The 27,817-nt window shown below is 37.4% G+C and overlaps 1 protein-coding gene across 1 annotated transcript; it reads right to left on the reverse strand.

Annotated features, from left to right (window-relative positions):
• Positions 1-392: 392 nt before the first annotated feature.
• On the reverse strand, positions 393-27,450 carry LOC121379615 (glutamate receptor ionotropic, delta-2-like). Its single transcript, XM_041508261.1, has 10 exons — positions 27,384-27,450; positions 16,170-16,363; positions 11,096-11,305; positions 9,233-9,385; positions 8,440-8,762; positions 6,573-6,669; positions 4,973-5,294; positions 4,197-4,414; positions 3,635-3,885; positions 393-778 (listed from the first exon to the last, which is right to left on the reverse strand). Exons 1-10 carry the CDS (start codon positions 27,448-27,450, stop codon positions 496-498), a joined length of 2,118 nt encoding a protein of 705 aa, XP_041364195.1. The 3' UTR covers positions 393-495.
• Between the last annotated feature and the right edge of the window lie 367 nt (positions 27,451-27,817).

Here is a 27,817-nt window from a genome sequence, read left to right on the forward strand (position 1 = left end):
GATAATTCGGAATGATTTCAAATTATTTTCAAATCACTGGCATGATTCTGCAAGTAAGGTTTTGATTGGTGGACTTGAGCTCCAACAGGCTGCTGTTAAATCCACATGTAATAGTGGAGCTAATTTTAATTAGATTGCCTTGCTACTAATGGAAAACTGTAGAGGGTTTCCTCTCTGATACTGTACGTTACAAGTACCATATGTTTGACATCCAATAGCCGATGATTCAAAAGTCGATGTGCTCTAGTGGTATCATTGAACAAAACAAACACAGCAGGTGAACGATGTGTCATATACAACATACCCAGTATGTTTATTTGTCCAACACTGACCTATCACATCGCCTTTTACAATAATAAAATTTAAAAAACCCACATCATAACAATTTTAGCACCTTTTTAATAAAATATTTACAGCTTTATATTCATCAATCACTACATTTTAATAAACAATTTATTTCGCGTGCCACTGCACAAAAAAAAGAAGAGCTTAGGCCTATTTCTTTTCAGCTCTGTTTGACTTCTCCGTGGGCGTGGCAAAGTTCTTGAGATGTAGCCACAGCTCGCGGACCGGTCTGGACCGTAGAACGACCTCAAAGAAGAGAAATGAAAACGCGGTCCCCACCACGGCGAGATAGATTATAAACGGTCCTGCCAGACTGTCCAGACCCAGAACCTTTGCACTGCTGGTCCGGTCCGAGCCACTGCACTGGTCCGCGTTTGGCCACCATTTCTGTTTCCACTTGTCCATCAGCCCAGCTTCTTGCATTTTCATTATGCTGAAATACAAATGTGTATGTTGTATAATACTTAGCCAGTTGATATTTGCGTCAAAGTAAAACAAATCAGGAAATATAGCATATAGGATATTAAACGAACTTCCATTTCGCATCATGTCCATGTCCCGATTAAAATAATGTTCAATTGTCACGAGCTTTAGCGACATAAATATGATACGAAATTTTAGCGAGTTTAATATCCTATTTATTACCCTTAATCGATCTTAATTTATATCACTCAACTCGTTTTGGTTGACGTTCCAGTAAGACTGTAGTGCGTCAATCGACGATGTCATCGTGTGACGTCGAAGTGTTATGTCCCACTTGACGTTCTAGTGGGACGTATCACTTTGATATGTACCAAGATATGTTTAACCATATGGTTAATAAAATCAATATACTAATCCACAAATGAATAGTAAATACGGATCCAGCAATTGTTGTTTTGTTTGGAGGTTTTCTTGTTTTTCTTTTCATTTGATTATTTTGATGTTTGTTTCGTGGTTGTTGGGGTTTGTTTTGTTTTTGTTTTGTTTTTTTTCTGTTTTTTTCTTTTTTTGAAAACTAAGGGAAAAGAGTACATGACCAACTCGTGCAGGGCAGTCCAACGAAATTGTTTGGGTTTTTTTAAAGCCAGACAAAACGAGACACTTGAATGTATATATGTTGGGGCAACGGGTCCTTAAGCTTCCCTTCGATCTGCCTCTGGAAAAAAAAAGACTCGCAAGATGCACACTTTGGGGAAAACATGATTCACGCACGTGACATTCAAGACATTAGATACACGCATGATTTTGGGAAAAAAAACCATAGGCGTACGAAATGAAGGGTATCCCCCCCCCCCCCCCCCCGATGGAAAATGAAGTGATCAGAATATGTAGCGCAACTCTCCCAGTTGAAAGAAAATAACTGCCTCCCCCCCTCCACCCTCCCCCAGTTGCTGACACCTTACCTTTTAGAAACACTGTTGCATTTTTAGAGTATCTCATATTAACGTTATTCCATGATGCAATATATAAAAATCACAAATTGGTTAAGGACAGCCCAACAAAAACCATACGAACTGCTGCAGCTCGTATTTGAGTCCTACTTCACACTATCAGGGTTGTAAAGCAGGTGTCGTATCCAGATATAAATGTTGCCTATTTTCTAACATCTAGCACCCAAAAAAGGTTTTGTAACAAGTAAATGTCAAGCGTAGTGGCGTAATCAATAAAAAAAAACATAATCAGCATAAACATTTGACACACCTTACAAAATATTTTTTTTAAAAATAAAATAAAATAAAGACATGGCATGACATGACATGACGTGACTGCTACATTTTTCAACGATTGTGAAAACCTTCAGAGATTTAATACGGTATATATTGGCTAAACAGAAGTACAATTATTACTTTATTGGACATAATAAAAAATCAATGCTACGCATTACCACCAATCCTGGGACCTAATTCACTGTACTATCGACATTTTGTAATCTCGCAGTGCAATACAGAAGGACTTGCAAAGACAATGTGATGTCGCTTATTAAGAGAGATTTGTGAATTAGGCCTATGAGCTTTCGTTATTCCATATAGATTTGTCAGATAAGCAGAACAATAATGTAAAAGTACAAGATTAGCAATGTAGAACAAACACGCTTTCTGGTCAATAACTGCAATAATAATGTGTTAATGATAGCTTTACATCTGTGAAACGTGTGATAATTCGCAAGCTAAATTGACTTTTGTGTCCTGTTTATCAAAGAATACCTCTAGTAATTGTTCATTGTTCATGAAAATACTTTTGGAACCAAGATGAACTAACTATCTTATTACGCAAAGCCATGTCGGTTTTAGAATAACCTACTTGAGTACAAAATGATTGGGCACAAACTTAATTTCAATAATTCTAAAGGTATTAGGTTCAAAACTAATTTGATTATTGATATTAGCCACAGGATTTTATTATGTTGTTTGTTTCGGGTTGTTTCTTTTCTTTGTTGTTGCGGGTTGTTTTTTGTTGGGTTTTTTTTTTGTGTTTTTGTTTTGGGGGAGATATTTGTCGTTGATTTTTCTTATGATATTTTGTGTGCATGTGTGTATGTGTGTATGTGTGTTTGGGTATTCGTTGTTGTTGTTGCTGTTTGTTGTTGCTGTTTGTTGTTCTTGATTTTGTTTCGGAGGTGCAGGACGCTAAAAACCCGTAATTCAGGAGCAAAGACATATTTACTAGGGTATAACAAAGATAACATTATCATATAGATGACGATAATGAGATGATTGGTGAAGCCTCTGTATTTTCCTTTTGGTATGTGACTACTTGGCAGGGCTATGCTCCACAGTTGGTGTCAGTTGACCTATCTTGGTATCACCGATCCCAGAGTACACTGAGCCTGCAGTACCTGTTGGGTAACAATTCCCAATTATTGTGGGTCATACCCTTAGGAGACACACCCATAATCACACACGTAAAGTGGGCGACATTCGGTGCATTTCATTGTAGCGGGCCATTCACAATGGGTTGGAGCTGGTACTGGAATGAAAAATCCCCCCTTATTGTAAATTAAGCCCAAGCTATTCTATTTATGAGGTGGTCCTTTCTTTTGAAAAAAAACCCCACACGCTCCCGCCCCCCCCCCCCCCCCCCCCCACACACACACACACATTTAAAAACGAAATAGCGTAACCTACTTGTAGCTGAACGCCTTGAGGTAGGGCGCGTTCTTTGGCACGATGAAGCCGTGCATAATTCCCTATACACGCGCCTTATAGCGTGACCTACTTGTACCTGAATGACTCTAGATAGGGTGCGTTCTTGGGCACGATGAAGCCGTGCATAATTCCCTGTGCACGCGCCTTATAGCGTGACCTACCTGTAGCTGAACGCCTCGAGGTAGGGCGCGTTCTCGGGCACGATGAAACCGAGCCCTGCCGTGTTGAAGATCTCGTCTGCCAGGGCGTACTTCTCGCAGTCGTTGAGCACGATGTACTCCAGCTGGGAGCGGTCCGTCATGAACGCCGCTGTGCCCTTGTCCACGTAGCCCAGCGCCACCGTGTTCTCCAGCACCCTGGGCCCGCCCTGCATCTTGGTCTTTATCTCCTTGTACAGGCCGCTCTCAGCGTCCTAGAGAAAAAAAAAAAAAAACTTTAGTATTAAGCTTTTTCAATAGGATTTGTTTTATAATACTGGTTAATTTTTGGGAGTCTATATACCCTTTTAGCGAACATTTACTACTATTCCTAATGCTTTTTGTACGTGATGTCAAAAAAAAAAAAAAAAATTGTTTTTAAATAAATAAATAAATAACCCACCATCCTCTGCCCTTTCTTCGGGAGTACCTATATTATGGACTACTACTGCCAATAGTGTGCTGAAATAATTCTTGGATTCTGCTATAAAAACTAAGATTTATAGATGTCACCACGTTAAATTACCATGAACAAGGAGTCGAGGTTGCTGCCGAACTTGACGAGCGGTTTGATTGGGTCCTGGTTGGCCAGCTCTCTCAGACTGTTGATCGGCTTCTCCGCTATCGTCACGGTGAGGAAGGCAGCCAGGTTAGCCGTGTAGGTGGATGCCATTAGAATTGTGAACACCCACCAGAATCCCAGAATGCATCTGCTGGAGATACTGCGAGGATGAGGCTCACCGCCTTAAACACAGAACAAAAGACTGTATGATACAATTAAACCGAATTCAGAATGAGTTTAAATGCCACCTAGAGAGGGCATTGTGTAGAGATGTATTTTTTAATTCCTTGTGACATAATTATTATGTAAACAGAGAGGTTTTGGCGAAATGACTTCTGCCAGTGTTTGTGGCAAATATAGGGGTAAATGTATGCCTCCTCCCCCCCCCCCCACCATGTCCCAAATCATGGCACCCTACTAATAGAACTATCAGTAGAGCATATATTAGGAAGAACCTTTCAAGTAGTGATATAAACATGGAACTTGGTACAAATGATCTCATTTAGGCCTTCTTCAAATCCAGTCAATGCTCAGTCTGTAAAATTTTCGTTTATATACACACGGTTTGGTTCTTATAATTTTATTTTTACCAGCCTCCATCTATTAATCTGTAACCCTAAGAATCCTAATACGTCTCTGGCCTAGAACCATCGCTTCCTGACCCCCCCCCCCCCCCCCAAAAAAAAAAAAAATTAAAAAAATAATAATAATAATAAATAAAATAAAAAAAACTTTAATACCTTGTTCCATGTAAGACCCATATATGAGCCACATGCTGGCGTACAGACTCATCCTCTGGCTGTTGGCGTCTTTCCTGTGCGAGGAGTAGGGGCTGTACCTGTTGACGAGGTAGAGCAGGAGGCCCACCACACACACGGACAGCGCGATACAGCCCCAGACGATCGGCGCGAACGGGGAGTACATCTTGAACATCTTCTGCGACTCGACGTCTGGCTTCTTGGTGATGAGTCCGATCCCCTCCTCCATGTACGGCTTGGTGAAGTCCACCACCTCCGACCTGATGGACGTGATCGTGATAGGACCCACGCCCATCAGAACCTCCTGTACAGGACAAAAATCAAATAGTCTCAGATAGGAGTTAAATAATATCCTTGACATCGTCTTCATTATCATCATCATCATCGCCATCATCATTCGAATCATCATCACCACCACCATTCGAAGCATAATCATCATTATCATCATCGTCGTCATCATCATTATCATCATCTTCATCATGATTCGAATCATAATAGTCATTATCATCATCATCATACCCACCACCACTACCACAACCATAATCATTATCATCGTCATCATGATCATCATCATTATCATCGTCATTGCACCTCCATCGTCATCATTAATCATATAATATGTAATCGTCACATATAATCAACATAATCATATATTTATGATTTCATTATCATCGTCATCAACATCACCCCCATGGTCATTATTATCATAGTCAACAAAATGACCATCATTATTTTCATGATCATCACCATGATTAGTATCATCATCATCATCACCATCGCCACCATGAAAAATACTTCAATATCACCCTTAGTTTCACCACCATTGTAAACTGACTGGAGTGTGTTCTGTATTGTGATTGGTTAATTACATTCTTTTTCCGGGATCAAATGAAAATAACACCCGGAAAGCTAATGAAGTCATTAGAAAGTGACGTCATTAGCAATTGGAACAGGCGAAGTTGACGATTCAGTGGTCTACAGTTAGATTGTAGCCAGGGGTTTTTTTCTTCAAGAAATGCCAAATATACAATTAGTTCTGTAGAAAAACGATTCAGTTTACAATGGACATAACCATATGGAGTTTTTAGATTTGCGGGTGTTATTGTCTATTTGATGCCCGTAAAAATTTATAAAAATGACATTTGCGGGATCAAATAGACAATAACACCCGCAAATCTAAAATTTCCATATGGTTATGTCCTAATTATTAATACCTCCATTGTCATCACCAACATCATCAACACATATAATGTAATTATTTCATTATCATATTCATTATCGACATTTATAACATCACACTGATCATAAATATCATTACTATCAAGTATCAACATTATCATAATATGTCATAATTATTTTATTATTATCTTTAATATCGCCATCATTAACATATCATCAGTATCATCATCATCATCATCATCATCAATATCATCATGATAATCAACAACAAAAACAATATGATCAGTATCATCTATCATCTAAACACGCATATCACAAGCAACTTGTATTTAATACTATAAAACATTTGGTACGGTATATTTTAACATGCAGCTGTTTACAACATAAACGAAATCGTTCATACCTTACGTTGAACCATTCCCACAATTCCATTCCAGGTAGAGTTGGGCGTGGCTCCGGGGGTTCCCCACACGTTGTCTTTGGGCTCCACTATCGCGTAACTGCAAGATTTTAAAATAAATTGGTCATAATATAATTTTACATTACACAAATAAAAGAAGTTTGTTTTGTTTAACGACACCACTAGAGCACATTGATTTATTTATCATCGGCTAATGGATGTCAAAGATTTGATATGTTCGACATATAGTTTTAGAGAAGAAACACGCTACATTTGTCTATTAGTAGAAAGGGACTTTTTATATGTACCATCTCACAGACAGGATATCACATGCCACAGCCTTTGAAATATCAGTCGTTGTTCACTGGCTGGAACAAGAAATAGCCCAAGTTTATTTTGTTGGTTTAGTTCAACAACACCACTAGACCACATTGATTAATTAATCATCGGCTATTGGATCTTAAACTTTTGATAATTTTCAATAGCAGTAATGGAGCTTTTATATCCATTTTTCTACAGACATGACAGCATATACCACAACTTTTAATATAACAGTCGTGGGGCATTGGCTATGGTGGGAAATCCAGTTAAAGAAGATCCTATATTATTGTACCATAATTGTGGGGGGGGGGGGAGTATTCCACATTGTTCTTATATAATTTTATTTATTGGTCTTTGCATATGTTTATTATCAACAATCTTGTCACGTGAATGTTATAAATATGTATATATTTCTCCTATGCCGTTGTGCAACGGCTCGAGTGTAAATAAATTATCGTCTTGTCTTCCACAGGTAAAGCGCGCGGTTGGTCTAGACCGATTCCCGACGGAGGGCCCATTGGGCTATTTCTCGTTCCAGTCAGTGCACCACGACTGGTTTATGAAAGGCCGTGGTATGTGCTATTCTGTCTGTGGTATGGTGCATATAAAAGATCCCTTGCTACTAACGGGAAAATGTTGCGGGTTTCCTTTCTAAGACTATATGTGAGAATTACCAAATGTCTGACATCCAATAGCCGATGATTAATAAACCAATGTGCTCTAGTGGTGTCGTTAAACAAAACAAACGTTAACTTTTCCAATAGCCGATGATTCATAAATCAATGTGCTCTAGTGGTGTTGTTAAACAAAACAACCTTTAACGTGTGTACCCTAATTCTTTATTTATTGTCCCCACACCTTAGCTATTTTATTAAATCTGGATTCGGCCCTGGCACTGGTTGCTTTTTTAAAAATATTTATATGCTTTCTAATAGATATACTGAACAGTAAAAGAAACCCAAATATAATTTTCAGTTGTAGTATTAAATGGTGTATTTGAATAAGGGATTATCACATATTGAGATTCAGGGGAATAACGGGTTTGATATTTCACTTAACATTTCACAGAATTGAGGCTTTATAATCAACAACCGGCCTCGGTGGTGGACATAAGGCTGGTAGGTACAGGGTTCGCAGCAACTAACAACTAACTTACTATCCTGAACAGACAGCCCAGATAGCTGAGGTGTTTGCCCTGGACAGCGTTCTTGAACCTTAATTGGATATAAGCATGAAAATAAGTTCAAATTAAATTAAAAATAATCAACCGAACCTATTGTGTCTGTGTATTCGTGTCTTGTCTGCGTTATCACTACTTTTGTTTGTCTGTCTGTCTGTCTGTCTGTCTGTCTGAATCCAATATTTAATACTTTTAGAAGCGGAACATTTTCTTGGATCCCTCTTATTAGAATTATTTTCCTAAAAATCTTTTTTTTAAATATTTAAAAACCCTAAAAAAAAAAAAAAAAGCATGCCATTTTGAATCTGTAAATATATAATTATAAATAATAATACATTATTTTAATTATTTTAGTAAAACAATTCTTACTTGAACTTAAATCTTGCGGCGAGTTCTTTGAGGATTTCTATACAGAAGCCAACATAAATGGTCTCGTTGTTGATCACGCGTTTCACAACAAAAGGTATGGCTGGCCGGGACGCTATCAACAGCGTTTTGTTGTTGAAATCTCTGAAAGTGTTTTTGAAAATATGATCATCCAGCAGCTCCAGACCTTGACCTTGACGCCATGTTCCAACCGGGTAAAGGTCGTCGTCGTCCTTTTCGTATGTACTTCGCACGTCAAATGATACATCACTGATGTACCCACTGTCATCGAACTGCAGTCTTCCGGTGAGACCATCGAACTTTGTCTGACACAAAACAAAACAAACGTAATTAATTAATATCTCTCTCTCTCTCTCTCTCTCTCTCTCTCTCTCTCTCTCTCTCTCTCTCTCTCTCTCTCTCTCTCTCTCTCTCTCTTTCTCTCTCTCTCTCACTCTATATATATATACATATGTGTCACTTGATGGTGACCTGTTGATAATGATACTTAATAGTGGTGATAATGATGATGGTGGTGGCGATGATGACAATGATGATGATGATCATCATCATGGTGATTGTGGTGATGATGATGATGATGATGATGATATCGATGATAATAATGTGGATGATGAGGATAATGATGATGATGATGATGGTTTTGGTGATGAATGTGGCGGTAGTGTTATTGTTGGTGGTGATGGTATTATGATGGCGATATAACACAGCACTGCAAAAATCGCTGAATTTCTTAGACATAATAATAATAATAATAATAATAATAATAATAATTTACCTTTCTCAAATAACGAGTAATATTGTTTTTTATTCCATTGCTCAGCGAATCGTTTCCGCACTGACGGAAATCCCCCAAGGTGATGTTTTCTGTGGCTTTGTTAATAGCTGCTGCCAGAATAGTCACGGCATCGATAAAATCCACCACAATTCTCTGCCATGGAAATAAGAAACATATTTATAATTAAAGTCCTGGGCCCCATTCTACGAAGCGATCTTAGCACTAGGATCATTTCGTTTCATTTCAACTTATTTTCGTGCTTATATCCAATTAAGGTTCAAGCACGCTGTCCTGGGCACACACCTCAGCTATCTGGGCTGCCTGTCCAGGACAGTGGGTTAGTTGTTAGTTGGTTAGTGGTTAGTGAGAGAGAAGAGGGTGTAGTGGCCTTACACCTACCCAATTGTGCCCTTAAGAACTCTCTCTGGGTTGGAGCCGGTACCGGGCTTTGAACCCTGTACCTACCAGCCTGTAGTCCGATGGCTTAACCACTAAGCCACCAAGGCCGGTGCACTAAGATCACCTTAGTGTCAAGGTAGCTATGCACTTAAGGTGATCTTAGGGCTAAGATCACTTTGTGGAACGGGCCCAGATTGCTAATTACATACTGATTACTGGGTAAACGAAAACATACAATTAACATGAATATCATTAAGTAGAACCGTTTCATAAGTTTTAAACAAATATGAAAATGGCACGGGTTAACGAGTCCGAGTTCATTTAGACTTTCAGTACGGGGACATAATTGTATAACAGTCAGTTATGTCACGAATAAAGTCTTTGTAACAAAAATGATCTTACGATGTTTATGGAACACTTGTTTTGTAGTATGTAAAGGTTACGTAGAACATAAAATTATATATTTTATAAAGTGTTTATGAGATTTCGTTAATAGTAATAATGGAATAAATGTAATCAACGGTTTCCCGGAAGAACGAAGTGGACAAATAAAAATATAGGTAGGCAGCCAGGCAGACAAGCAGACAGACAGAAAGACAAACAACATACAGGCGGAAACAAAGAAAGAAAGAAAAACATGCAAAAAAGCAGACAGAAAGAAGGAAAAAAGAAAGAAAGGAAAGAAAGGAAGGAAGGAAGGAGGAAGGAAGGAACTAACTAACAAACAAACAAACACAAAAACCAAAAACAAAGACAGAGAGAGAGACAGACAGACGGACAGACAGACAGACAGATAGATAGATAAGGTTTGTTTTGTTTAACGACACCACTAGAGCACATTGATTATATAATCATCGGCTATTGGATGTCAAACATTTGGTAATTTTGACATATAGTCTTAGAGAGGAAAACCGTTACATTTTGCAGCAAGGGATCTTTTATATGCACCGTCCCACAGGCAGGACAACACATACCACGGCCTTTGATATACTAGTCGTGGTGTACTGGCTGGAACTAGAAACAGTCCAATGTGCCCACCAACGGGCATCGATCCCAATCAGACAGCGTATCAAGCGAGCGCTTTACCACTGGGCTATGTCCCGTCCCCAGATATAGATAGATAGAGATAGAGAAAGATAGATAGATAGATAGATAGATAGATAGATAGATAGATAGATAGATAGATAGATACATAGATAGATACATAGATAAATAGATAGATAGATAAATGGATGGTTGGATGGATGGATGAACGGACGGACGGACGGAGTGACGGACGGACAGATGGATGGATAGATAGCTAAAATTAATAAATACATAATAAAACTGTCAAATGTAAAACTAGACGAAGAACAAATAAATAAAATAAAAGCTGAAAAGAAAAGGAAAAGATATTTTAAATAACAAAACGGAAAGAATGTCGGGACTGAAGGAAAGAAAAATAACACCATGTTTGATTTTCACCCGTTCAGTGGTGTTTATTTCTTCACACGTCTGGCCGCTCGTTTGACAGTTGTACCCCCCACCCGTCTGTTGGCACGAGGTGTTCGTTGCCCTCGTCAACACGACGATATTACTACGTTTCTTAGGAAGTGACGCAACGCTTGCCGAGGACATCCAATCAGTGGAAATAACCCAGAAGAAGTGCTGAGTCAGCAAGTCCATTTTGATGGCCTAAAAACAAATAAAACATTAGTTTCAGTGGTTTGATTCCGAAGCGTAACGGAAACACTCGAGGTCTGTTGGAAGCTTGGTTCAAACTTTCCGATGGTTTGAATGAATGACGTACGTGCACCGACGATCTTCTGGCCAGTGAGATTCCACCAATTTTCGAAAGTTTTCACAATAAATATTTCTGAAAGTTGTAACACTGGTGTATGTACACGTACATGTTTTAGGAAGATAAATCTCCTACCCTGCCCAACCATTGTTCTTTAATCAAACTGAATTGTAATTAATACTCTAATATATACTACGAACACAGGTGTCAGTCAATGGCGAATCAAATATACATGTATCAAAGTAGTTGGATTTTCATTTCATTTCAACTAATTTTCGTGCCTATATCCAATTAAGGTTCAAGCACGCTGTCCTGGGCACACACCTCAGCTATCTGGGCTGTTTGTCCAGGACAGTGAGTTAATTGTTAGTTGGTTAGTGGTTAGTGAGATACAACAGGGTGTAGTGGCCTTACACCTACCCATTGAGCCCTTAAGAACTCACTCTGGGTTGGAGCCGGTACCGGGCTGCGAACCCTGTACCTACCAGCCTGTAGTCCGATGGCTTAACCACTGCGCCACCGAGGCCGGTAAGTAGTTGGAGATGAATTTTTTTTTTATTATTTTTTTTTTTTTTTTTTTAGAAATGGGCGGAATAACTATGATAGTAAGCGCACGTACAACCATTAGACCGTGGGCCCACTATAACCCCCTTGCCCCCCCCCCCACCCCCGGGATTTTTCAAGATGAGTATATCTTTGAAGCCTATCCATAGACATATTCAAATCAGCTTGTCTGCAGGCAATCTGTTGGTGGGTGTGCCTGTAGGGCACGTTTGAGTGTAGGCCCCCTATTTATTTTTAACAGGGCAAATTTCTGATCATGGTGAATGTTCCACATAATTTTTAGAAATATTTGAAAATAATTTTGGACTATATCACTGCTTTTACTTTAAAGCTGGGTTACTGGTGAATGTATTCCACCAAAAAACAATACATGTTTGGCATCTGACTAAGTATAGTGAGTCAATGAATTTGAAATGTTCTGAGTATTACAAACATAGTATATGAAAAAACTGCATGGCAATGTTGAAGTGTTTTTTGTTTGTTTTTGTTTTGTTTGTTTTTTTGTTTTGTTTTTTTTTTTTTGGGGGGGGGGGGGGGTAAGTTAACATGCATACATATTTTGAACAGGTTTAAGACCAAATTATGAATGCTATTCATGCTAAATTATACGTTCATAACTACAAACCACAAAGCAATGCAATATACCTGTATGTGGTATGGATATAGTACCGGGGGGTATACTCACCAGCAAAAGTTACACAGTTTCCGATATACGTAATTCTCTATGTACATGTATATATATACATACCGTACCTAAAACATTGTGATCCTTTTATTATTGTATTGTATTTAATATCTGAAGACAGCATTACTTAAATATGGTGCAGTACATGCTGTCTAAACCATTTACATGGATATTGTGAATATTTTTATATTACACACAAGTCTTACAAACATAAAAAGTGAATTTACATACCATTCTAGGCAAGTCTGCATTACATATATAATTTATCTATCTCACAACAGTTCATCTTACAATAGCTAGTTTTTTTGTTGCTTTTTGTAATATTTTAGAATTGCAGTTCTATTTATATTATGCTTGACTTATGTTTTGGTGTATATAATTGATATCTACATAGAATATTGTCATCAGGCAAATATCTAGCACTATAAAAATGTAACTTTCATTCCCAATTCTCAATCATTTTATGTGACCCAAATATGATATATGTGAAGTTTACAATTTTCTATTTCTACATCTTTTCTTTTATTCTATAAAGTAGATGTTAATAACAATTACAAAACAATATAATATGAGGTATGAATAATTATATACTTCTCAAAATAAGTTACTAGTAAGCAATGTATTAATTTCTATGTACTAGTATACACATACTTAGGATTGCCTGAAGCTTTTATTATTAAAAAAGCAAATTGACCTGGCTTTTTTCTATAACATATTGAGGCTTCATTATTCAAATGTGGTTCAGTATATGGAGTTTATATATAATGTTCACAAATTTATGAAGTTGTCCCTCTGTTCTTAGTACCAGCCAATTATAAGTACCTTTCCTCGGCATGTGTGTTAAAACATTTACAATTCATCTATCTCACAGAAGCTTGTACTATTATCTCATGTGAAAGGGGTTCTTCCAAGCCACACTTGATCAAGGAATCCCTACAAAGGTCTTAAGAGACTGGAAGACCTTTTAAATGAAAAAAGAAAACTCTGCCCTCAGCTTCTTGGGAAGAGGGTTCTATTTGTGAGACAAAGTACATGTTTCAAACGTAAACCATGTCTGAGGGTGTTGTAAAGTACACAAGAAGATGCAAAAACAAAGATTATACTTCAATGTCTGTACATTGCTGCCAGTTCACCATCCCAGATACGAATTTTTTTATACACTCAACTTGGCAACAAGAGGCATCTTATAGTTGTGCACAGCATCATTAAGAATGCAGGGAAGACACCAACTAGCAATTCCAGCTGTGCTTGCCATTACTGGCTATGATACCAACAGTGCTTTTATGCAGAATGGAAAACTGGAGGTTTTGAATATTCTCAAGCAACACCAAGACTTCCTTGAAATGTTGTTAGCTCATGGAAGTTCAGCAAAAATTGATGTTCATATATTTAAGAAGCAGATCATTTCATATACCTTCTCTATGAGAGTGCAGGTGCGAATAACATACAAAAACATCACGACTTCTGGAAATGTTTGTTGCCAAACCAAGGATGATAATATTGAACTACAGTAGAGTGTAAATCAGCCTTCTCCACTCTACATGTATGTATTCACTGAGAATGCTCTGACAATGCACATAAAGAGAACAAATTGCCAAGTTGTCATTTGGTATCAGTCATGCCAGGCAGTCCAGGCTATTCCTCAACCAAATTGTCATATGGCTGAGAAATTTTAGAAGGAACACTAGAGATGAAATAGTGATATTATACTATGAGCGCTGATGGACATACTGATGGAGGAACCAGAGCAGAGCCTAGAGAAGGAGAATACCAGAAATTGTGAACATATATTTTAATTGCATGAAAATGCAAAGGAATATGAAAGGAAGTCAAAACTTTCCTAGACAATATTTGATGTAGAAACTAATTATATACACCTGAGCATAAGTTAAGCACAATGTAAATATAAAGGCAAATCTAACAATATTACAAACACAGACTAGTATAAGATGAGCTTTTGTGAGATAGATGACTTGTACATGTAATGCAAAAGAAATTATGGTAGGTACACAAAACTGATGCTTTAAATTTTTAACACTGGTGTTTAGTAAAGAGGGACATATTCATAATATTGATGCACATACATGTTTACTCAACAAAATTAATTAAGGGCTAGTAAACTTTCTTATATTATAATATAATTCTTTGTTACTGTCATATTATTTTAGCATGTGTTGGTCATATATATGGCTTCTGTACATTGTTTCAGTAAACCTTTACTGGTTATACACGCAAATTACACTGGGTATTTCACATACTTATGAAAAATATTGAAATGAGCATTAGGCAAGTATTTGTTACACATTTGTTCAGAATGTTTTTTGTTATTGTGTTCCCTCCAAATTGTTATTTAAGTCATTAAGTTTAAGAACATGCCACAATGCTGACAACTTTCAACGGAAGAAGTTGTATTTTCCCCCATATTTAAAGGAAAATGCTAAAATATCTATTGGACCTTAATTAATTTTGTTGAGTATAGTATAGGCAGATATACTGAACCATATTTGAATAATGCTGCCTCAATATATTAAATACAGTGCAAAATATGTGTAAATATAGAAAATAATGCATTTCAGGCATTGCTTAACTTTTGCCGATGCGTATATCATTATTCATACCACATATTGCATTGTTATTTAGTTTGTTACTATTAACATCTAGTATAGGATGAATATCATTCATTTTGGCCTTATATCTGTTAAAAATTATATGGATGACAACTTTATCACTATATTTAATTTTTCAATATAGTTATTTTGGGACACAAAATGTGCAACGGTACCCCATTCAAATGGAATGAATGAATGAATGAATGTTTAACGACACCCCAGCACCCATTCAAATGGCGATATTGTTTTAATCCACCAACATTTTTGCTGCAGACAAGCAGATATTAAATTCATATATAATGAGGTATCTAAAAATACTTGTCTCCAAAAATCCCGGGGGGGGGGGGGGGGGGGGGGGTTTCGGTATCTGGCCCATGGACTACATCATCAAAGCTTTAATTGAACACAATAACTTTTACAGGCTTGGAATTCACTCTATAGACTTCATAGACAGTATACATGGCAGGTCCATATAAGTACAAATTCAGGTTTAATGAACTTCGACTAGCGCTGTACTTAGACTAAGTGCATGAAACAATGGAGCATATGCCACATAAAAACAAACAATACAAACCAAGTTCTTCGCAAACTAAATAAAAAGTGAAAGTCTTATCTAAAAGGCACTTATGGTACATTTCGGAACAGGTTGAGAAGGGAAAAAAGCCTGTCTGCCTGCTGGTTACGGATGTGTTGACACTACAGAGCAATTCAACAAATTTGAAAGCTTTCACATCACAGTATCAGAGGCGACAGTTATAATTTTATTATATTTATTAATTTTTTTTTTTTTATTTTTTTTTACGATCACCCTCCAAACCTCCCCCAAAGTTCCACTGACATTGGGGCCCCCCTAAATCGATTTTCTGAATGCGCCACTGAGTATATTGATTTATAGCCTACCTCATCAACCAACATCTGTAGAGTGTTGTCTCTGACGACTATGAGGACGTTTCTAAACTGCGAGTCTTTCAAACGCTTCAGGTTCTTCACAACGTCCTGCAAGTGACCGGATTCCCCTTCACGAATCTGCATAGATATGCTCCCAATGTAAACCAGAGACAGTTTCTGAACAAGGTCCATGTGTTGCCAGCCTTCTGCAAGAAAACAAATTAATTTTAAAAGAAAGCACGAATTCTGGTTATAGGAGGAAGGAAGGGAATGAAGGACATGTTTTATTTAAGGACACAATCAACACATTTTATTTTTTGTTAATATATGGCGTCAGATATATGGTTAAGGACCACACATATATTGAGAGAGGAAACCCACCGTCACCCCTTCATGGGCTACTCTTTTCGATTAGCAGCAAGGGATATTTTATATACACTATTCCACAGACAGGATAGCACATGTCATGGCCTTTGATATACCAGTCATGGTGCACTGGCTGGAGCGAGAATCTGGTTATAGAGGCAAGCTTTATAGACCCCGCAATGTAGTGTCCATCGTTACACTAGCGGGCGTTACATAGCTGTAGTTCGGTTTTAGAGGGTGTTTCGCCATTCCAAGTTTACAGTCTCTCGTGTCACTATATTATAACTTTATCTAGATGTGTTACAGGTTTGCAGATTAACCAAACTTAGTATCCATTTTCAAAGGTTAAAACTAGGATCGACGACTTTAAACAAGAACTCTGCGGAATCGAATGTCTCGCCTACCAGTAACTATTACTATGTCGCTGACAGTTGCATCCATATGATGTTCATCTTATTGTTTGTTCAGTAACACAAACTCAGACTTATATTATATTTACCTCTTCCCCCATATAGTGTTTTGTAATGCTAACACCCTCCTCTAAACGTACGTAATGGTTTTACCAACCCACCCGCTTCCATTGTCACTAAAGGCTTATATTGACTGGATGTGGCGCGTGGGTGCAATCTGGTTAAAACAATTCGAAATACATTAGTTTTAATGTGAGCGTCTAGACAGGATGCGTGCGATGCACGCGTCTGCAAAACGCATGCGGCCAGCCGCAATGAAATAAATATATATGATGTATATTCGGAAAACGCAAGCCTCTGACGTATCAGACGCATCAGACGCAACAGTCGGACCGCACGAACGCACCGCATTGAATCTATGTGAGCTGTGACGCATAATTTGACCAATAATTGGTTATTGTTTATAAAAAATAAAAAAATAAAAAAATAAAATAAAAAAAACCACAAGAAGATATTTTAATCCCATTTGTATACGTGTGCTATTTCTCACGTCCCAAATAAGAGTTCCAAACAAGGGTCCTAATTCACATAGCTCCCTTAGACTCTCTTAGGCAACATCGCATCGACCTTGTAAGTATACTGAGAGAAATAATAACGCAATGGGTATTTCGCTGATATTTACTCATAGAAATATTATGTTATTTATTTTAAGCATGCAGACAAAAGAGATATTGGTAACAACTGTAACTGAAAGAAGATATTGTTAAAATTAGGAATTTTTTAAAAATAAAATGTGGGGTTTTTTGTGGGTGTTTTTGTTGTGGGGTTTGTTTGTTTTTTGGAGGGGGGGGGGGGGGGGGGGGCAATAACACGTAACTTTTTTAACATTACTTACCGTGGAATATTAAGAAAAATACAGAAAACACCCCAAAAAAGATTGCTTTGATAGGGAGATGAGAGCAGGCAATGCACATGCAAATATATTTTCATATTCAATCCAATTCAATTCATTTATTTTCCGTATGCCTTAAGATACACAAGAACAAAATAATACACATTTAAATCAGAAACAGAAACAATATATGTATAGTATACATTTTGATGAGTTATTAAGTACAGCAGCAGTGTTTTGTATAAAGTTGCCTTGAAGACGTTGTTTAAATTGATATAGGAAAGCATTTTCATTGGTAACATACTGAGCTTCCCATACATAGGAAAAACCATTTTCACATAGTAAAACCATTTTCACATATACAATGATGTGTTATGCTTTTAGCTGAAACCTCATTTTATTCAAAACAAATGCTGATTTAAGCAACATTCTCTTTCACTTATAGTTGTTACCAACATGTCATTTGTCCGCATGCTTAATATATACTCACGGAATAAAGTTCCTGTGCATCATTAAAATTTCAGTGAGACATATTTAAAAAAAAAAAAAAATATTGTGTTTTACGTCTAAGATCTGTTAAAAGGACAGTGATGCTCTCCTGTCTTCTGCACCTGAAGTGTGGTCTACACAATGCTTGGTGCGCCGTCGTTGACGATGTAACAGAACAACGTATTGGTGTACGGCCATGGTCGTACTTTGTGAGCACAAATCGCTCTTGTTTTCAGTGGAGGTGTTCATCTATGTTCGGTTACGGATACGAATACGGTGTCCGGATATGGACACGTTTTTTTCGATCATTCCATGTAGCGACTGAAATCGATTTTGCACGACGGAAGTTAACAAAAATAGCTTTCCGTGCCAGTTTCGTTTTGAAAGACCTGTTGCCGTGTGTGTATTGGATTTATAACCCTACAAATGTGAACACTGTGATTCGTCTTTGGGTTTCTTATTCTTATTCTCCTCCTCCTCTTCCTCCTTCTTCTTCCAATAAATTATCTAAACAATTAATCAATTAAACGGGTCTTGATGAATTAATAAAAATCAGATATTTACAGATACAATGTGTTTTGAAAGCATTGTTGTGATTACAAAAAAAAAAAAAAAAAAACAAAAAAAAAACTACCCACACCCATCTTATCATAAAAGTTAAAAGTAAAATTTATATATACCCGGCTAATTTTGTAAATTATTTTTACAATATTTGTAATTCGAAGGCATCTGTGAAAGTTGCAAGGATGTCTTCGTAGCACCAATATTTTAGGAACTTTTCTCTTCTGTGCAGCAGAAGATTTAGTTTCTAGACAATTTTTTACAAGATATTTTAAAAGTGCCATTTCATTACATGGCTTATTTTCGTATAACATTTTACTTGAGGTCTAAATCGTTTTAATTAGTTTACTCCAGAGAAACATTTCCGAGTTCGACGCATTATTGCCAACTTTATGAGATATAGCAGGCCCGTACGCAGAAATTTATATGGGGGGTGCGTAATTGAGTTGCTAGCCCCCCCCCCCCCCCCCCCCCCCCCCCCCCCCACCCCCCGAATTTTTTAAAATCTAGAATGCAGGAGATGCATTTTCCTGCATTCTGGGAAGTAAATTTGTCACATCGTCGGACTATTTAAAAAAAAATTACACATCCACGGACGGACCTCGGCAAATTATGGGGGGGGGGTGCGTACGCACCTCTCGCATCCCCCCCCCCCCCCCCCGAGTACGGGCCTGTATAGGCATACGAAAAAAAAAAGTAATTCTGAACGCATTTAATCTAAAATCAGACCCAGATTTTTTCTACATCGCTAATACATAACTTTGTTTTCCTGCAATGAGAAGGTGGGAGGAGGGGGGGGAAAGCATGCAACTAGTAATTGAAAAAAAAAAAAAAAAAAATCTTTTCTTTTTGTTTCCTGTACCAGAACGAGTATAATTCTTCTGGTACTTCAAAAAGTTGCGAAATCTATCCGTAAAGTAGGACAAAATCATTAAGTTTAAGTATAAAGTTTACAACAAATGATGTAAAGTATCCACTAGTTATACACGGAATTTAAAGAAATAAAATACTTATCGAAATTTGCATTTCGTCATCAATAACGTATAAATGTAATATTGATATGTTGGTTTCTTCTTCTTATTGCAGTAGTTTTTAGAGAAAGAACAATGATGTACATTTAATGTGACTACAAAGTTTATAAAAGAGTTGCGAATTTTAATTAAAACTGTGTCATGAAAGTATTCTAAAACTACCCTCGAAGTATGTATAATCCGTCCCATCATCCTATAAACATTGTTTTTTTTTTTTTTTTGTGGGGGGGGGGGGGAATAATTTCAGTTTGATATGACGTAAGAAGAAAAGTAAAAGTCTTTTGGAAATAACAAAAAAAAAACAATCGTGTGCAACTTAGAAAACAATCTGCTCAGAATTAAATATCTTGTAATCAATTACAAAGTGTGAACAAAAAAAGCGTTCCCTGTGAGACGGTGCCACGGACATATAGGGCCTAAGTAAATTTTGTTGTCTAACCGATATTTAAAGAACCTATACTATACTGTCCTAAAGACCAGTGACTGGAATCTCTTGAAAAACGTGACATTACACTCAAGCTGATTGATTTTTATGATGAAAACTGAAAACTGTTTGCGTTTCATGATAAACATTGACAGGGCCGTCGCTAGCATGGGGGCAAGGGGGGCAGTTGTCCTCCCCCCCCCCCCCGAAAAAGCATTATAGAAACTTAAAGAAAAGGAGTTTTAGACTATTAACCACTCAGTTCCTCTCCCCCCCCCCCCCCCAAACAAAAAATCCTCGCTACGGCCCTGATTGAAATAAAAACAACTAAGCTTGAGGCCATCGGTTGTTTGCAATCCAGCTTTCATAGTGACGTCATACACTTACGCTTAATTGTGATATCACGTCATATAGCGTGTACTCTGGAAAAAAGTGTATTTTCTGCAATATTTGTACAGTTTTATTCAAATTCACGAACTGTATATAAACTGCTTATTACATTAAATATACATATGTTTGCTCTTTCCAAATACGACTGTGTTGGAAGGAGAAGACAATATAGAATTTTTATGTTATATAATTTACGATGAGATGCAAATGTTGAAATGTATTTATTTTCTTTTACAATACTTTATAAGAAGGATAAGTAAGATTAATTTTAGCTATTATCCATTACAAATATACATGATCCACATATTAGATTGTAATCATGACAATTTTTCGAGTACCAGAAGAATTATACTCATTCTGGTACAATAAATAAAAACAAAAGAAAGAAGAAAAAAATAAAAATAAAGATGAAAACAAAGAGAGCTGTCTGAAAACTTGAAATTAGTGATGTTCCAATAATCGATTATTATATTAAATATCGAAATATTATTGGTATTGGCTCTCGATCTCGATGTGATGATCGATCATAGAAATCAATAATCGATTGTGGGAAAATGTTAAAGAACAGCCCGTAACCTACCTTTCCTCTATTTGCACACTGTACGCGAGCGATTGTTGGCGCGAATTTCGCGTTGACGTTAGCCACAAGTACAAGCACACTGCTCCCGAAAAAATATATATATATTCGTGCGAATTTTCAGTTGTCAGTGACAATACTCGCCGTTTCGTGAAGCAGTTTCTGCTGAACAAAGAAAGAAAGAAATGTGTTATTTAACGACGTACTCAACACATTTTATTTACGGTTATAATTATGGCGTCAGACATATGGTTAAGGACCACACAGATTTTGAGAGGAAACCCGCTGTCGCCACTTCATGGGCTACTCTTTCCGATTAGCAGCAAGGGATTTTTTATTTTCACTTCCCACAGGCAGGATAGCACAAACCATGGTCTTTGTTGAACCAGTTATGGATCACTGGTCGGTGCAAGTGGTTTACACCTACTCATTGAGCCTTGCGGAGCACTCACTCAGGGTTTGGAGTCGGTATCTGGATTAAAAATCCCATGTCTCGACTGGGATCCGAACCCAGTACCTACCAGCCTGTAGACCGATGGCCTGCCACGACGCCACCGAGGCCGGTCTACTGAACAACGATTAGCAATAAATTTGAGGTATTGTATGCATTTATTAGTTTCATAAATAGTAAAAATAGACAATAACTTAAAATTGTCTATCCCCATGTTGTAAAAGAAAGAAAGAACTGTTTTATTTAACGCAAGGGGTCTTTTATATGCACCATCCCATAGACAGGATAGTACATACCACGGTCTTTGTTACACCAGTTGTGGAGTTGTAGTTGCAGCTGCTTTTATCATAAAGCATTGGATGTTCTTGGATGGCTATTATCAGTTCTTCCTTTTTATTTTCTTTGGTTGACGGTGCCATTTTTTTAAACCACGTGCTTCTTGACCGGAAACAGGAAATGAAGTTGCAGGCGAATTGTCAACGCGTACGAAAAAAATAGGATTGATTCTATTTTTAAAATTCGCTCGCCTAAGTATTCGCTTGCTCTCCATTCGTACGCGTGCAATGTGCATTCACAGTATAGTTTGTGTTTGTTTTATATTTTTCACTCGCTCGCCTATCTAATTCGCTCGCGAATTCGCGTATAGTGTGTAAAGGCCTTAACACCAATTTCATTTTAAGAAGGTGATTTTTTTACCGAAAGTGTGTATATTATACACATTAAAATGACAGACTTTAGCTTTTAAAAACTACAACGTATTTTTCACTATTAAAGCCGTGGGGGGTGGGGTGGGGGGGGGAGCTTAATTTTAATTAGAAGGACTTACATTTTATTATTTAGTGGTTTTTTTGTAATATCCTAAAATGCATTTTTCATAATTCTAAAAAGGCACGTTCGTCTGAGAAGTAATGGAAGCTTCTATCTGTGATAACCTTATCAAAATGTGTTACAGGTTTGAATATTAAAGGCATATTGACATAGACCACTGACCTATTTAATGGTCTAACAAAGTATTACCTGAACAACAATAATTTGATTTGTCCCTAAATGTACTTTATTCAACCATCTTCATGACCACCATACTCCATTTATTAATGACATTTTGTAAACATAATTGAATTATGGCAATGGTCCATAAATTCAAAAACTAAAATTGCCGAGAGGGATTACATGGATTTCACTCCATGGTTCAGTTAAGGTGATGCGATAGCTACATTTGGTTTCCAATAATTAGTGTAATTTTTATTTATTATCGATTTTTAGAGAAATAAGGTCCTTAAATCTGTGACAGTATGCATTTAACTAACCTTCATGTCAATTTTCAAGGGCTGAAACTAATGGACATGGGTATTTTCCAAAACAGCTTGGAAATAAGACACAGACAGCAACTAGAGGCGGGACGTAGCTCAGTGGTAAAGCGTTCGCTTGATGCGCGGTCTGTCTGAGATCGATCCCCGTCGGTGGACCCACTGGGCTATTTCTCGTTCCAGCCAGTGCACCACGACTGGTATATCAAAGACCGTGGTATGTACTACCCTATCTGTGGGATGGTGCATATAAAAGAACCCTTGCTGCTAATCGAAAAGAGTAGCCCATGAACTGGCAACAGCGGATTTCCTCTCTCTCTCTCTCTCTCTCTCTCTCTCTCTCTCTCTCTATCTGTGTGGACCTTAACCATATGTCTGACGCCATATAACCATAAATAAAACATGTGTTGAGTGCGTCGTTAAATAAAACATTTTTTTCTTTCACAAAGCAACTAAATGTTCTACCTTTTTTTTTTTCGAACAATACTCCTGCCTGTAATCTCTTGCCAGGCCCATTCCCCGTTAAGCAGGGGCGTAGGCTGGGGGGGGGGGGGACGGATCGGTGGTTCGGACGAACACACATACACACACACACACACACACACACACACACACACACGCTGAAGCAAATGGTCCGCTTTCAGAACTAAAACATACAGGTTTATACATATGGAGTTTCTGGTGGCGCAAAAACAAAATAGAAAAGGTCCACTTGGTTCATATTTGAACACACACACCCCCCCCCCCCCCCCCCCCCAAGGTCCAGCTCACGCTACGCCCCTGTAAAGCCTCGTCTCTCTGTGTCAATTTCATGTTCAGGGTGTTTGTTAAAATGTGATATGATAATAAAATATCGTTCATCTGATAGAAATCAAAGAACTGCACATTATCGAGAAGACAAAAAAAAAGCTGATGATTTATCTAAACACTTAAATAATACAAATGTTCTAGAGACTTCAGATTTAAGTCTAACTGTTAAACATTCGCAAATGCATTTTAACAAATTGTTAAGGATCATGTCCGTACACAGGGTGGTGGTGCATATATTTATTATGAATTATCGTCAACGTCCCTAACTGCGTTATGCTTCAAACTCCGTTCGGTTTGTTTTCTCATGCACGGTTCGCGCAATCATCATCCGAATTGTGGTCGTCTGCTTGTTCATTTGTAAGATTTTCCATCACAGTTTGGGAATATTTCCATTAACAATAAAGTTCAGACAAGTAAGTATCTAAATACAAAACTTTACAAAACCCCTAAAACCATTAATTTCACTACTCAGTCGTTTTCGTTTATTCTTTAAAATTACCGATTTCGGGTCCGCTTGATTCGTAGAAAGTGACTTAAAATGGAAGAAGATGAATTAGCCTAACATTCGGTGCGTGTCACATGACCTCACACGTGCCAGATCAGCAAGGGCAAATCTTTCTCTTTTTTTCTTTACTTTTTTTTTTTTTTTTTTTTTTCATGCCCCATGTTAGAATTTGTTTTTCAATTATTATAATCGATTTACAAAAGGTACCGTATGCTACATTTTTGTACCCTTACTGTAGTGAATAGTAGATATAGTCCATTCAGAACAATTCTAAATAATTTTGAGTGTGTAAATTGTTTCAATCAAGAACCAAGAATGAATGAATGTTTAACGACATCCCAGCACGAAAAATACATCGGCTATTGGGTGTCAAACTATGGCAATGCAAGCAAATAAGGTGATGATCAACATCAATATGAAAATTCAAGATTTAAATAAAAACAGTGTAAAGAACTGTGCAAAAATACAAATATCACAGATAGATACTGACTTTTACTCAAAATTTCAATTTGTGCTGTATTGGCCATTCTCAAAGAGAATGTTACACCCCCTGCACCACGGTGAGGTTACAGCACTCGCAGGGGCAATCAAGAATCAATTCATTGGAAAATTGATATTTTACAAACTATTCACCGATATGAACGTAATACCTACCTATAATGACATCAAGTGTTGTTAGCAATCATCGGGGAAAACTGACTGCTCTTGACAAACGGAAATTTGTTTATGCTTTTAAAAAATACGAAACAATATGTTCGTCCACTGTGCATACTTCAGAAATGTAAATTTTACCATGTAGTGGCTTTAAAATTGTGAAAATGACGAACTGCGCATGCGCAGAGAGGTTATTTTTCCAAACTTATGTCCCTGAACGCAGATGGATACCACCACACTGTTTTTGTTTACTGGATCAGTAGCGGATCCAGGGGTCCGGACACACACACACACACTTTTATTTTTAAACTGTTCTGTGTAAAAGGAGAGATCAGTCATTACATTTGGACCCACCCCCAAAACCTTTCAGAAATCCAGCATCCGCGCCTGTGGGTTTGTATCGTTTTACGTCCATGTTGTTGATTTGTTTGTTGTTGGTTTGTTTTGGGGGTTTTTTGTTTGTTTGTTTTGTTGTGGGGTTTGGGTTTGGGGTTTTTTTGGTGGGGTTTTTTTGTTGTTTTTTTTGGGTGGGGGGGGGGGGGTCGTTAACTGATTGGAATATATTTTATTGCATGTACCGTAACTGAAAAATACAGAATATTCTTTCCATAAACTGTATCGTATTCGTTTTTTCCCGTTAGCCGAACGCAGTTTGGGACGTCAATGTATTATGAAACAAAATGTGATGTTTATGACGTAATTTGCTAATCTTCACTAAGTTGCCATTGTGACCTCTAAAAATTTAATTTCGGGGTTGGGAGGGGTAAAAAATAAAGCGATCATAATTTCATTTCAACTTTATGTTCGTGCTTATATCCAATTAAGGTTCAAGCACGCTGTCATGGACATACACCTCAGCTATCTGGGCTGTCTGTCTAGGACAGTGGGTTAGTGATTAGTGGTTAATGAGAGAGAAGAAGGTGTGTAGTGGACTTAGACCTACCCATTGAGTCGTTAAAACTCGCTCTGATGGGTGCCGGTATCGGGCTGCGAAATATGTACATGTATACCAGCCTTATGTCCGATGGCTTAACCACAACACCACCGAGGCCGGAGTAATCATTAAATTTAATACCTCATTGGAAAGATATTTTCAGTCCAGTCCCGTATCATGGTGGACATTATTGGAGGTGTGTGTGTGGGGGGGGGGGGGGGGGGGGGGGGGGGGGGGGGAGGGCAATTGAACGAGCGGGATATTTGGGGGATCCGGGGGTATGATTCAAAGGTTATTAGCCCGTTACTGTAACTCTCGCCGTTAATCTCGATCCGCTAGTCTCGCTACAACTTTTACATTCAGTCGAGATATAAAAAAGAGCCAAAATTATTGGGGGAGGGGGGGGGGGATCTGGGCCCCCCTGGCCACCCCCACCCCAACCCACCCCTGCTACGGGCCTGCAGTCTGAACAAAGTAACTACGGTTTCATTTCGATATTTTATTATTAGAAAACCCAATGTATTTGTCATCCCTCAGAGTCTCTACCCTGGGTAATTTTTTTTACATTTTACAATAATGACGTTATTAATCATTGTGTGACGTCATACCTTTAGGCGATATTTAATATAAACGATGCTCAAAATTCTAATTCTGAATGTCTATATACTACTGAGAACAGCATTATACTACCACACAAAATTTACTGAAATATTTCTTTTAAATCAGTGTCTAAGCAGTATATTATGTGTATAATTATTTAAAACATTTAATTAATAAAATAATATAATTTAAAGCAATATGCTAATATAGGGAAGTGTTTGTTTATTTGATTTCTTTATTATATATAAAAGAAATCTAAAACTATTATTTCATAAATTAATGGAAAATGCTAATTAAAAATACCTTATAAAAATAATCTTTGAAGTGCCAGAAGAAATTTACCCTTTTTGGTACAAAAGAAAGAAATATTATGAAAACAGACGTACAGACGCTGTATCTTTATTGTTTCGAAATTAGTTTTCACTGACAAACTCTAATCATTCTATAAACAATATAACTATATAGTTACATATATGTAAACTCGATGTTGCTGGGTGGAACGTAGCTGAGTGGTACAGCGCTCGCCTGATCGATTCCCATAACGGTGGGCTCATTGGGATATTTCTCGTTCCAGCCAGTGCTCCACAACTTGTGTAATAAAGGCAGTGGTATGTGCTATCCTGTCTGTGGGATGGTGCATATAAAAGATCCCTTGCTGCTAATCGAAAAGAGTAGCCCATGAAATGGCGACAGCGTGTTACCTTTCTCAATATCTGTGTGGTCCTTAACCATGTGTCCGACGCCATATAACCGTAAATAAAATGTGTTGAGTGCGTCGTTAAATAAATAAAACAATTCTTCATTCGATGGTGCTGTTTGGGATACCTGTGGAATCATATAGGTCATTCAGATCAGTAGGAACGATCTGGAGGAGCACAAGCCTCAGTTTCATTTGTATTTTATTTGTTTGTTTTATTTTTTATTATTATTATTATTATTATTATTATTATTATTATTATTTTAACTTTTCAGACACACCCAAACATGCCGAGTACCCCACTGATTTATAGAAACATTTACAATTTGTTTTCCAATAAATTAATTATTTAAATAATTAATCGATTAAATGGGTCTCCATAAATGAATAAAAATCAGATATTTAAGAATTGACCGCAATTATTTTTTGGTTTATGCAAGTATGAACTGATGTACACACTGTATGACTCCGTGTAAGTGGATGTGCACAGCCTTCCAGCTTACGTTACGATCCCATAACCAGTACATATTGAAAAATTATGAATGATGAATATACAGAAAAA

Source organism: Gigantopelta aegis, chromosome 8, assembly GCF_016097555.1.
Source record: "Gigantopelta aegis isolate Gae_Host chromosome 8, Gae_host_genome, whole genome shotgun sequence".
Lineage (NCBI taxonomy): Eukaryota > Metazoa > Mollusca > Gastropoda > Neomphalida > Peltospiridae > Gigantopelta > Gigantopelta aegis.

Excerpts from the sequence above, each read along its gene's own strand:
- LOC121379615 (XM_041508261.1), bottom strand. The coding sequence starts at position 27,450 with ATGAAACTGAGGCTTGTGCTCCTCCAGATCGTTCCTACTGATCTGAAT. Across the intron at positions 3,886-4,196 it reads ACCTCGACTCCTTGTTCATG|GACGCTGAGAGCGGCCTGTA; the intron begins GTAATTTAACGT and ends TTTTTTCTCTAG. Across the intron at positions 779-3,634 it reads CTCGAGGCGTTCAGCTACAG|CATAATGAAAATGCAAGAAG; the intron begins GTAGGTCACGCT and ends TTTGTATTTCAG.